This window comes from Poromitra crassiceps, assembly GCF_964638095.1.
Source record: "Poromitra crassiceps genome assembly, chromosome: 4".
Lineage (NCBI taxonomy): Eukaryota > Metazoa > Chordata > Actinopteri > Beryciformes > Melamphaidae > Poromitra > Poromitra crassiceps.
The window spans coordinates 7,928,675-7,942,264 of record NC_139626.1 but is presented as its reverse complement, the minus strand read 5'-3'; the positions used below and the strand labels follow the sequence as shown (position 1 = coordinate 7,942,264).

General features: G+C 44.5%; 1 protein-coding gene across 1 annotated transcript in view; it reads right to left on the bottom strand.

The window, feature by feature from the left end:
* Nucleotides 1-2,571: 2,571 nt before the first annotated feature.
* The window catches only part of tbkbp1 (TBK1 binding protein 1), a gene marked incomplete at both ends in the record, with an annotated part of 32,649 nt that continues 21,630 nt past the window's right edge, over nucleotides 2,572-13,590 (bottom strand). The window contains 4 exons of the mRNA XM_083635736.1: nucleotides 2,572-2,700; nucleotides 3,507-4,297; nucleotides 7,476-7,591; nucleotides 9,726-9,759. Of these exons, the coding sequence (XP_083491862.1) occupies nucleotides 2,572-2,700; nucleotides 3,507-4,297; nucleotides 7,476-7,591; nucleotides 9,726-9,759 (1,070 nt within the window). The remainder of the gene's footprint in view (nucleotides 2,701-3,506; nucleotides 4,298-7,475; nucleotides 7,592-9,725; nucleotides 9,760-13,590) is intronic.

Sequence of the window (13,590 nt, the reverse complement as noted above, 5' to 3'; positions counted from 1 at the left end):
GTGGTGGTGGCGGCTAGGAGTACATATGGATTTACAGACGCTCCAATTTGAAGTTGTTGAATAGAGTACATGTTGCATTAGGCTTACACGCTTGCAAAATATCTGTCTGTACACAGTTTTAAATATATATATTTTTTTTTTACACAGAGTGATATAGGAACATACATACAGTATACAATAATTGGGAGTCTTTAAAGCCCTCATTGATTTACCGGTACAATATGTCCATCTGTACTGCGTTCAAGTTTTCATTGTACAACTCGTGATGTTGTTTAATGGCATGATACTCTTTTCATCCCCATAGGAAAATCCTCTCTCGTCTTGCCTATTCGTACAGTAGGTAACTCTGCGCTATCTGCCATAACCTACCCCATGTCACTTCATCAATAGTTACAAAGCAGTTTAACTCCATGAGTGGGTGTGTGTGTGTGTGTGCGGGGACAAACCCTAACGTAGAACCTAACCTGCATGTTCAACTGAAAACTTTACATAACCTGCACGATCAACTGAAATCTTTACATTAGCTGACATCAGTTTGACATTTTCTTTTCTTGTTGTTGTTGTTGTTGTTGTTTTTCAAAAAAGTTCAAGTCACACAAAGCGGATATCAAGTTAAGAATTCCACCTGTGATAAAAACGAAAACCGATGTATCAAAAGAACTAGAATATCAGCATCGCCCAAACCCAGCAGAGATAACCGTGCTGACCGGAGACGATGTTTTCTACGTATTGAATCTCCACAATAGAAAGACACTACGAAGCCTCAGGAAGTCTTGTGAGCACAGACCCCCGTTGCGGCCAGCTGTGTTTTTTGTTGGGTGGTCTGGGCAGTCGTGACATCAAAGTGTTTTGAAGCTCAGATCTCGAGGAAGACTGAGGAAAATCCCAGTTGATACTTTAAAGTCTTTATACAGAAAACGGATCCCATGCCAACAGTGGAAGGAACGCCACCTTCGACTCCACTATATACAGCAGTGGTGGTGCATCGCCCATTTGCAAAAATATATCTTTTTTTATTTTTTATTTTTTTGCCTTCTTACTTACAGGTAGACAATATAACTAGTAAATTATACATGGAAATATATGGGGAACTGAAAACAGTATACTGTATAGGCTATGCTATCTTAAAGTGCTAAGATACTTAAATTTTTGATCAGGCCGCAAGCACAAGGGTATAGTCTGACTAAAATGTTCCCTCTTCTAACGCGTGGAGAAATCACATCAACACCAATGCCCCGCCCTGCAGGGCATCATCAAATCTAGATTAGGACGAATCCGCCTTTAGTCGATCAAAAGGATATTTCGACATTCACATTCTCCACCTTTTGATAATGTGTCGGTAGAGATGCGAGATACAGAATTTTCCAGTGGAATGTTTTACGCTTTCTAAATTGCCATTGAAACACACTTCCTGGTCTCACAGAAATAAAAGCTAAACTGGCGTCGATCGAAACCCTGATCTACAGACAGTCAGTCATGTGTCGCCACATTACAATCACAGTGCCACTCTCTCCTAACAGCATCACTGAAAACTGCAAAATCGACTCAAGTGGACGAGCCCTTCTGCTCCCACCAGAGTTCTCAACGGGCCTGGAAATTCAAACCCAACCCCGATCAATTAGCATAAAATGTCAGGCCGAACCCGGCCCGTGCCGGGTCGGGTCGGGCTGGGTCGGGTTCCATCGGGCTCGGGCTGAAACGGAGAACTCAAAGCCGTGTGTGTGCGTGCATGCATGTGATGTGTGTGTGTGTGTGTGTGTGTGTGTGTGTGTGTGTGTGTGTGAGCATGGAAGAGAGTGAGAGAGAATAAAGACAGAGTATCAATCTGGCCTACTGTAAATGCATTAAATCTGATTTTTTTTGTTGCTCAGCCCAAGCCCGACCCGCCCCGACCCGTGAGCATAAATTGTAAGCCCGAGGCCCGTCTGGCTCGGGCTGAAACGGAGAACTCTACTGCTGGATATCCAGACTATTGTCTTTGGCATGTGTTGCACATGCTCCCCTGCAAAACGCTGTACATAATGTGAGATAGAAAATTTCAAAGCAGATATATTGGAAAGTTCTGGTTCTGGTTGTTGTGAGTGTATTGTGTCAAAATAGAACAGCTCAAAGGTGCCTCAAGTCTCCCTGATCATTCACTGATGTGGAACTAACATTTGACATGTAGCGCATCTAAACCTGCCAAGCACTCACTCACCTTCGTCTTCAGCGAAACCTGACTCAAATGGACTGTTAAACTACACCGTGAAATAAAACAAGACAATACCTGAAACAGTCACACAACAAAGCTCATGACAACGATATCAGCAACCAGAGCCACAGGTAAGAGTTGGGCAGTAAAGGACTCACTCAATCCAACACTGACCCATGTTAAAAGTTCTTTTGCCCCTGTCCCATATCGGATCTCCATCACCCGTGGCTAACTAGTTTGCGCCATAAACGAATAGTCTGAGTCTATTGAAGGATGACTTCCCCTTTGGCCAGGTGCCAGGTCTTACATCACCTATAGGGTCTGGCAGCGACGGAGCGAGCGGGAGATGTGTTTGTGCGCAGGCCGGGTTGCCATGGCGATCATATCTTGCTGTTCTCCAGGTGGGAGTCGATGTGCTTGATGAGGGCGTCGTCGGGGTAACCGACGGGGAAGAGCAGCTGGCACAGAGGGCAGCTCCGCATGTCGCTCTCCTCTGTCTCCATCCACAGCTGCGGATCAAAACACACACGCACGCACGCACGCACGCACACACGCACACACACACGCACACACACACACACGCACACGCACGCACGCACACGCGCACACACACACGCACACGCACGCACACACACAGTCAGCAGGTTACATCATATTTACTACTATTTCACTCATGTCACTGGGTCAATTGAAAAGCACTTGATAGTGTCACTGGTCTTAACACATTAAAGGTGAGTTCAGGTGAAAACTCTTGGGTGAATACTTTTATTGATTTAACCTTTAATAGACCCATTTCACAGGGGCCATTTTGTGCCGAAAAGGCAGGGTAAACACAGGTGCAAGCAACACACTAATGAGGGTTTCCAAATTCCAATCATTGGAAGTTGGAAACCCTCATTAGTGTGTTGCTTGTACCTGTGTTTACCCTGCCTTTTCGGCACAAAATGGCCCCCGTAAAAAGGGTCTATCGACTTCAGTGTAGATGAAGGGGAAGATATTGGCAGAAGGAGGAAACCTTGAAGGTGATTGAGACATGGAATGTGAACAAGCAGCTGCACTGAGTGGATAGGATGTTGAGGTTAAAAAGGTAACACGGAATTTCCTACGCACCAGCTCAGCACACCCATGGCATGGCAGTATCAAAGTGATACAGAAAAACATTTTCAAGATGTGTCACGGTTTCAGTTCGAAGGTTTCAAATCCCCCAGTAAATCATTGCAGCTGGATGTGATTTTGTGTTGCATCAATTTTATCAGTTACATTTTTACAACTAAATTTGAAATTAAGTTTTGCAATGATTTTGCATTGCACTCACATTGATTGAGGGCCAGGACTGAGCGTGCTCTGCTGACAGGTAGGCTGGACAGCTGAGGGTGTTGGGGCGCTGCGGGATGGGGAAGGCGGAGCAGGAGGCGGGGCCTCTCATGAGGCTGCTGGGCAGGGCGGCAGAGGGCACGCCCAGCGTCCGCGGCGGGCTGATGGGATGCGGGCAGGCCCACTCCTCCTCGTCCTCCGAGGACTGCGGCGGGTGGGGGGCCGGCGTGGAGGGGGGCGGGGGCTCAAAACGCAGGTGGGACACCTCTGACAGCGGGAAGGGCATCTCCCTGCTGGAGAGGCGCATGGACGTGTCCGCCAACAGGCCCCCGTCCCCTCCTCCCACGCCCCCCTGGTGGGGGGACGGAGAGCCCCTGAGGCCGCCGTGAGGAGAGCCCACGTGCTGGGGCTGCTGCTGCTTGGGGTAGCTCTCGATGTACGGCCGGGGCTTGGGCAGCGTGGAGACGGGGTCCAGGGTGAAGCGCGGCGGGCGCTGGTACGCCGAGGGGTCGGCCACCTCGGAGTAGCTGCGGCGGCCCTGGAAGCTGGCCCTCAGGTGGTGGCTGGGCGGCCGGCACGAGTAAGACGCCGGGCCGTCGTTGACGTCCAGCAGGGGCGAGCGCCGGTGCATGTCCGGGGAGAGGCGCTGGCACTGCAGTACCGGGGAGCGCCTCTGGGGGATCGGGGAGTGGTGCGGAGGAGGCGGCACCGGGGAGTGGCGCTGCGGGACGGGCGAGTGGCGCTGAGACACTGGAGAGTGGCGCTGGTGGTGGATGGGAGAGTGAAGCTGGACTGAGGACACACACGCACAGGGGAAACAAAGCCATATGTAAAAACACGGTAAAAAAAAAGAGAATCATACAAAAACACACAGTTGGCAAGCTACTACTATGAAGAGTTGCTGACACATAAGATATTTACGAATGTCAAAACACATCCCAATCCTACTGGTTGTTAGTACAAACGGCTGTGGACAAACTGGAAACATCCCTTAAGTTAACCAACTTTTGGGGCGTCCGGGGAGTGCAGCGGTAGATTCCCTGCCTACGAACACGAGGGTCGCAGGTTCGCGCCCCCGTGTTACCTCCGGCTTGGTCGGGCGTCCATACAGGCACGATTGGCTGTGTCTGCGGGTGGGCAGCCGGAATGAGGGTATGTGTCCTGGTCGCTGCACTAGCGCCTCCTCGGGGCGGAAGGGAACTGGTGAGAATAGCGTGATCCTCCCAGGTGCTATGTCAGTGATACTCAACTGGCAGACCGCGGGCCACATGCGGCCCGCGGGCGCCCCCTGTGTGGCCCGCGATGGAATTGCAAAAAAAAAAAAAACCCACTGAATAAGTGTGCAAATGTTCCTGTCATTCTGGCCAATACTCCACTTCTGTTATAACATTTCAGTCTGGAATATGGAATATCTTTCAATAATCTATGATTTAGCTGCTAAATTGTCAAATACCGCCGTCTGCTTGCTACCCAGGCACTTATGTATGTACTTAACCTAACTAACTTAACCTAACGAACTATCCGGTGTGCACAACATTGTCAGACTATTCTTTTTAGCTGGAAATCGCCCACACCTCCACCACACTCACGCTGGATTCGTGAGGTAATGTCATTTCTTAAACTAGAAAAAGTCAGATGCACAGTCCAGGGTTCTCTGGAAAAGTTTGAAATGACTTGGCACCCCTTCTTAGATTATTATCATAAGGAATTTGACGCAAGAACTTTAGATTAGTAGCCCCCAACATCTCTACCCTACCCTCTTCCCACCCCCCTCTTGTTCTTTCCTTGTCTCTATTATTTTGGTTTTATTTTTACACTTGGTTGTCATTGCATCACAATTATTCAGGAGATTGTATACATGTATGACATCATGCAACCTTGCACCTATTTTGTATTGTCTGTCTTCTACGGGTTTTGTTTTTTCTTGCTTGTATTGCTTAAAAACGAAAAAAAACAATTTGAAATAACATTGTCAGACTAAACTCCGGCTGACACCCCAAAAACCTACAATCCGCTGCAGAAAAATGTATATTGTGTTTGTTTATTAACTGGCCCCTGGCCTTCTATCATTTCACGAAAGTGGCCCCCGGGCAAAGCAAGTTGAGTATCCATGTGCTATGTCCTGCCGGTGAAGCTCCCCGCTGCCCCGGTGAAAAGAAGTGGCTGGCAACTGCACATGTGTCGGAGGAAGCATGTGTGTGTCTACGGCTCTCCCCAGATCGGCAGAGCAGAAGAAAAAAAAAAAAAAAAGCTCATACAATGAATAAAGCTCATTCCAGGAGAAAAAAAGTCATAGGCTCACAGCTGTGATTATGCTGCAATATGACAGTCTATTAACAGCTACAGCTACTCCCTCTGGTACATCAACTGCTCAATGCAAATATGCATTTGATCAGAAAACAACATTCACAACGATCTGGACAAAATAAGCCCTCCCATAGGTGATGCACCAAGACATGCACTTATTCTAAATGCACACTAACTTCTTGTATTTATTCCGGGATGTGGACCTGTACTTGTACAGTACAACAGTTATACTGCGTTTCCTGTAATTAGCAGATTGCCATCAGCCGTTTAACAGAAAATACTGTAAGACGTTGTACATGTTTGATGAGTCAGCTTACAAGCTAGGCTTCAGCTACGCGTCCCATATCAAAGAGGAACAGAATTTAGCGCTGGGTGGTTTCGCGGTGGGTGCTGAAAAGGAGGGGGTGTTTATGCTCTCAAACGCTGAGCCTGAAACGCTGAAAACAACCAATTGTTAAACTGACACAATGTTACAGTTTAACTTTATGGCACTTGCCTGACAATTATTTGAATGATTCATCAAAAATATGTTTTTTTCCCCCTTATATGAAGAGCATTTGTTTGGTTGTTATAGTGATAGCCTAAATAACTAAGCGTAGGTGCGTCAAATTTTCTAGATTCACGTGACAAAATCCCAGAGAATAAATATATGATGAAGGATTTCAAAACTCCTTTTAGTTTAGTCATTTTAGGACATTTTCCCTTCCCCACACTCAACTTCATAAAAGTATGGACATACATTCATTTACATGTAAAACACAAACACAATTCATTCATTCATTCATTCATTCATATGATTTATTAGTCAGTCTTTCACAGAAAATCATCATTAATGAAGGCCTGCGACATGTAGGCATCATTTCACACTTCATTCACATTCACTCCACAATAAAGGTATCGCCTGTGATGCTTCCTGGTTTGTGGTATAGTAGACATACCGTAGTTGATAGACATGAGCTATGTGTCTGACTTAGTGCAGGAAGAAGAGAAAGGTGTCGCTACTGTTGTGGCAGTTGTGAGTTGTACACTACAATAATGTTGCTTTAGTTTCTGTCTTTACTATTAGCCTTGAAGTGGCAAGGCTGCGGCAGCAAAGTTAAGATTTTCCTACGTTAGAGTCCGAGTTAAGGTGTCGATAAAATAAAATCGGTCGCACAAAACACCCTTAAGTCTTCTCCTTAAGGTTAAACATTTCAAGTAAAACTGAAGCCTTAAGCACTTGAGGCGTTTTGTGCAACCGATTTTATTTGATGTACACCACCTTAACTCGGACTCTAAGGAAAATCTTAACTCAAGGTGTTTTGTGCAACCGGCCCCAGCTGCTTAAACCAACAAATTATCTGGAGGGATTTAGGGATCCCCCCATGGAACTTGGACCATGATCTCAATATATTCATAGTATTATATTTGAATAGACACATATACATTCCCATGCCCTTAGAAGAGAGACGATCAGACGTTTTTCTATTATGATGTCGTTTATAGAGAACGTTTTCAAATGATTTGTGGAATTTACATACAAAATGGAATTCCAAGTCATCCTCATTTACACTGTGATACACAGTAGAGGTTGCTATTCTATTCCAAAAGGATTGGGAGAACGTTGACCCTGTTAACTGCTGTATATTCCATATGGGTAAATGGTAACTGGGTAAACACTAACCTGGGCTAGCCTGCTCCTGTGAGGTTTTCCTCAGGATCTCCGTCTGCTTGGAGCTCAGTGCTTGGAGGCGTCCCAGCTCCTCGGTTAACTCTGTGTAGGCCAGAGCCAAATTCACCCTGGAGGGAGGAGGAGTGGAGAAGAGGTAATTAATACAATCATTATCAATTATAATTACAATATGCTACAAGTGGAGTTTTAATTAAATACAAACTAAAACGACTAAAGTCTAATCTGGGTTTCATCATTAAAACGGCATAGCATTGTTGGACGTTAGTCAAAGGCTTCATTCAGAACACTGTGTAAGATGCATAATGGTTTCTTGCATAACACGAGTGGAGTCATCACATACTGAGAGCTGAACTGCATCATGTTGCCACCTCATCCTCCACTCCTCACACACACAGAATGACTACTACAGTACAGCGCTGAAGAGGGCTCGCCAAACAAGCCGGATAATTAGAAGACATCGTGTATTTTTAGAGTGCAAATTACAGCACATGATTATATAAAATCACACCATTTCATGCAAGACATACCATGTCTCTCTCTCTCTGGGGTCATGTTGACAGATCAGCTCCATTTCAAGGACCATAAACAAGTGCAGGCTTTTGTGTCTTAACCATGGCAACGAGCTATGTTTGTCTTAACTCGTTAGCTTTAAGGACTGACGTTGATCTGAACCCGCGTTGGGAGGGAGAATTATGATTTGTTTTTGGCAAACCATGGATTACTAAAATGGCGTGGCAACACTTCAAATATATACTCAGAATAATCTGGCCACAGGAACAATAACAAACGTAACTGACGACGTCTATAGATGGGATAAAGAGGGCGATAGTTATGCGGTTAAAGGCAGAAAGACACATTCCGGCAGAGGTGGTTGTTAAGATAGGAGGAAAAGCCAGTAGCTAGAGTTGTTGCCAATGCCAACAACAACCCTCAAATCTGATAAGGAACAGCTTATCTCAAATGTCTAACCAATTTCTCTAAAGTCCCCAGTCTTGACTTGAACTCGACTCATTCCAACAGTGGTGGTAGATGGTGGTAGATTAGAGCATTGATTACAAGATGGGGGCAAAACTAACAGGAACACCTGTGAGAACGAGATTCAGATTTCTATTTGGCAAGCAGTTTACCCAGCGAGTTTGAGTAATTATGTCAAAATCAAGATATTAGTAGTAGATAGTTTTAATCACTTTGATACATCGCCCCCCCCCCCCAAAAAAAAGAAATCCAGCCCTTAAATAAATAGTGCAAATGGAAAATGTTTTGTTCAACTCCACCTATAACCCAATTATTAAACGACGCATAAGAGCGACACTTTCATAAAAGAAACCACACAAAAAACACTTTTCTTTCGCAAATAGTTAGTGTGGTCTTTGAGAAGGAGAGGATACTGAGTGAGGAGTACCTGGTTGTTGCCATTCTCAGATCTGATAGGCCACATCCTATCTGAACCTATCTGAACCAACTTAACAAAACCCTCACTCGCATGATGACAATCTGACTCAGCTCATTCGTGTGTAGCGATGTTCAGAGATGGTGGCAGATAGAAAATGACACACAACACCTTTTGCATATCCTGGGGATTTCGACAGCATAAATAGGAATAGACATGAACTTGTATTGCAATCACGAGCAAAAAAAACAACAAAAAAACAATACTTATGTATCCAGCCTACACAGCAGAAAAAAATGCACACTGTCAAATTAAAAATGAGTTCCCCAGCAAACCCACACACTAACTTAATTGAGTCTTGCCTGTGTCCTTTGTGTGTGTGTGTGTGTGTGTGTGTGTGTGTGTGTGTGTGTATGTGTGTGTGTGTGAGAGAGAGAGAGAGAGAGAGTCTGCATGAGTGAGTGAGTGAGAGAGAGAGAGAGAGAGAGAGAGATGGATCACTGTGCTACAATACCTCCAGATGAACACCTCATATTATTTTACACATTATTTAGTTGTTTTTTTTTTACCACTAATTAAACTGTTCCTCACAAATTGTTAAAACCAGGAAACAGCACTGAAAGTACATCACCGCAAACTAATTAAAAAGGATGTCTGGGACATTCATTTTGGAGGAGAGGGGAAATGAGAATTTGAAAACTTAACTGTGCGAAGTCAGAACTTCCACTGACGAGTTATTATTGTTGTTATTATTAAAGCTTTATTTAACCTTTAGTGGGCCTTTTACCACCAACCTGCTATGACTCAGAAAGACAGAGAGGGAGACCACCAAACCCCCAGTCATCTCCCACCTTAGCAAAGCCATCTTCAACACCCTTTTGTGCCCTTCAAGGAGGAAGAGCATGGCGGCAACAATGCCAAGGTAAGGCGCCAGCTGAGGCTTCCACAAAAAGAAAAACTCCGCCAAACATAAAGACGAAAAACCTCTGCCGGCCTGGACCTCCCTAATTTTAAATTCTATTTTTGGTCTTATACACTCCGTGCTCTTCATACTGTACCTGGTTTAACCCAGAAGCACAGGTGGCGTGACGGTCAGGAGGAGATGGTTAGCCTGTGCAGACTTCAGGACATTCTTTTCTCCAACATTCCTCTCAAAACCTGTAGAGTCAACTATGGCCCTATAATCTCTCATCTTATCGCCACTTTTAGAACTGTCGAATCTCATGCCAATATATCACTCAGATACCATAATCATATAGCCTTGTTTAATCATTTCTCTCTTTGTGTGGGTGGTTGCTCGATTTATTTCCCTTCATGGCAGAACATTTTTATTAATATTCTCTCCTACATTACATCGGATAATAGGCTTCGGGCATTTCAGGACCTTCAGTCTCAGTCTCATTATAATCTTCCTGGTACTTCGTTTTTCTTTTATTTGCAACTTCGTAGTGCTTTGTGTTCATATGGTGTCCCTTGGGATGAAGATTTGGAAAGCCAGCCCAGACACAAAATCTGTACACCCAAGACCACTAAGGGATTGGTTTCTAGTCTTTATACTTTTATTACCACGGCCGCAGAAAAACCTTTGCATCTCAATGTCAGCTGGAGTAGCGATCTTTCCGTTTCATCTAATATAATCAATTGGGTTATGGTGTGGATTCATATCATTTTATCTTCCAGGAACCCCCAATCACCAATTGATTCATTATAACTACGCCCATAGACTATACTGTACCCCTCGTCAATTATTTCAGATGAATATGTCTCAAAGCCCTAATTGTACATTATGCCCCCTGGCAACCGCTGGAACCTTTGTACACATGGTACTTCAGCCGTTTCTTTATTTTGGAGAGAAGTTGCCAGGAAGAGATGTCCGTAGTGCTTGGAGTCACTGTTCCTTGTTCCCCTGTTGTTTTGTTGTTGAATGATTTTTCTGGGTTGACTTTATCCTTGAGGCAGAGGTGTTGGCTGTTACTGGGCCTTACTGCCGCAAAAAAAAAGGTATCTCAGAGATGGATGGCTCCTCATATGTTGCCTTTGGAACAATGGGGTATCTTCAGTTGTGGACCTGGCTGTCACGGAGATGTCGGTGGTTTGGAAGCCATGCATGGGGGCCATGGGCGTCGCCATGATAGCTGTAGGTTCCGTTTGTTTCTTCTTGCTGTTGGGCATACATACAGCTAACTATACAGTATGTGTGGTTTTCCTGCGGGGAGGGCGGTTATGTTCCTGAGTGAGTTTGTTTGTGTTTACATATATATTTGTATGTTGTGTTCTTTGTAGATGTTTGTGGTTATTGTGTTTTTTTTACATAAAAATTTTAAACAAAAAATATTTGATTAAAAAAAACACTTCCCTCACTACTCTCAGCTCCTACAACCACAACCTCTTCTCTCTAAATGCAAGTATATATTTCATGAGAGTTGAGAAAAAAAAATACACCTCTTCCTTTTCAAACTTCTGCTGTATCAGCTGTGAACTTTGCCCCTGTGTGTTTTGACAAATCCTGTCAGAGAGGTGGTCCTTTCTGACCTGGGTCTTGTGCTAGAACCAATGCGCGAACAGTGTGTGCAGGCAAACGTTTGACTGGATATATTAATTGTCGGTTTGTTTTGGAAATACTGTGTGGGTAGCTGTGCACATTTTTTTGCCCATGCATATCGAAAATAACTTTGCAAGAGTGCGTCTCTGTTTTTTCACAGTCATTTTTGGGTGTGTTTCTGTCATACTTGCTTATGCGCGTGCGCACCTGCGCGTGCGCACCTGCGCGTGCGCGTCCAATGTGTGTAGGCGGCGCGTGATGGTGCTGCAAGATCCGTGCCAGCCAATCGATCGGGCACAACAGTGTGTGTGTGTGTGTGTGTGTGTGTGTGTGTTGTGTGTGTGTGTGTGTGTGTGTGTGTGGGAGATGAAGGGAGGAGTGTGTGGGCCGGATCTGACCTCTGCTCTGATCAGACGGGACAAATAAATAGAGCATCACCGCGGCTGCCTGTGAGAGCCGTACACATAGAGACTTACTGTATAACACTATTATAATATTATATATAATTATAATATAGGTTATCTCTATGGCCGTACATCTGAGCTCCTCTGAGCTCACCGGAGTTCGGTCGCTCGGATTCAGGACATGACCTCGGGGGGGGGGGGGGAGGGGGGGGACGACGACTCTGTTTGGAATACATGGTGTCACTGTGGTGTAGAGGTAAATATAAACATGGGTAAACTCAACACTGTCACGGTTGTATTAAAAAAAAAGTATTGTGTTTTCTCAAAAATGTACGATTTTCATGTTACTAATAGAAAAGAGGCACAATCTCTATACTGTATAAGAGAAATAAAACAAGAAGATGAACTGGGTTTACGCGGGCTACTTCTCTGTGTGTGCACCGACATTCTGGTGTAGTGGCCTCGCAGGCCAGTTGCCTCTAGGGGGACAGGCGTTAAACGGCCATCAGACCGCGGTGGGAGCTTTTCACGCAGCAGTGCACAACCTGTCACACGTCTACTTCTGCATTAAGCACTGTGAGTGGACCGCAGAGAGGTGTCAAACAGCCCTAACACCAAGTGCACCAACCATGCAGCTCTTTGTTGGTGTGTGCGTGCGTGTGTGTGTGTGTGTGTGTGTGTGTGTGTGTGTGTGTGTGTGTGTGTGTGTGTGTGTGTGTGCGTGCGTGTGTGTGTGTGTCATGTGTGTGTGTGTGCGCGCGCGTGTGTGTGCGCGTGCGTGTGTTGGCACTATGAATTCAAACAAAAAATGCATATCTCAAAGCTGCATTTTGTGGTTTAGTTTAAGACTGCAATTTTCTTATTTTGTAGCCATGTTGCTTGTGGCAGAGTCAAGGAATAGCATATTTATCTTCCATGTCAACTAAACAGTCTAGCTAATCCATATCAATGATGCACATAGTAAACAGTAGCCTCCCTTTGAAATTGTATTAAATCACTCTTGTCTTGCCTTGAGCAATGCCTTTACACTGATTTAAGAGTTCAACTGATTTATTTGAAACAGGTGTCACTTTCCAAAAGCCTTGTTTAACCAAATGAGTCAGTCTTTATTTTGTAGTATACAGAGGAGGAGGCATGACACCACCACGGCTTGCGGTTGGCAAGCACCTCTCATCCAGCGTTATGCCCACTTATATACTTACAGGAAATGGTGACTGGTGCTCGAATTAGTCAGACTAAAATGTGCTATTGAGAATAATAGAGTAATAAAAAAAACATTTTCTGGCTACTGGAAGATTAAACGTATGTTTTGCTCTAATAAGAATTTTAATAAACATCGACTTTTGGAGAATATTAATCAAGAATTCAATAGTTGTTGTTTTTGACAACGTTAAAATAACGTGAAACATATATATATATATTTTTACTAAAACGACACCAATTTTCACCAAAAATGTTCCCTCTCAGAATACGTTACAGATGATAATTAATTAGGGCAAAGGTGGTATACTCTCCAAAACAAATGCACATCTTCCATATCAATCTGTGCAGTTTACACTAAATGAGCCTAATTACAAGAAAAGGTAAGTAAGTAGGCATCAGGTTTTGAAAGTGGTGGTGGTGGGGGGGGGGGGCTTATATTGTTGAGTAAAACCAAAAGGTGACCGAGGTCTGGAAAAAGCAGTAGGTTTCCACCGCATGCTCAGAGAAACACAGCATCGACATTTACTTTCAGTTTGCTCCGCATCGAAACGTCGATCAGGGGTTTCA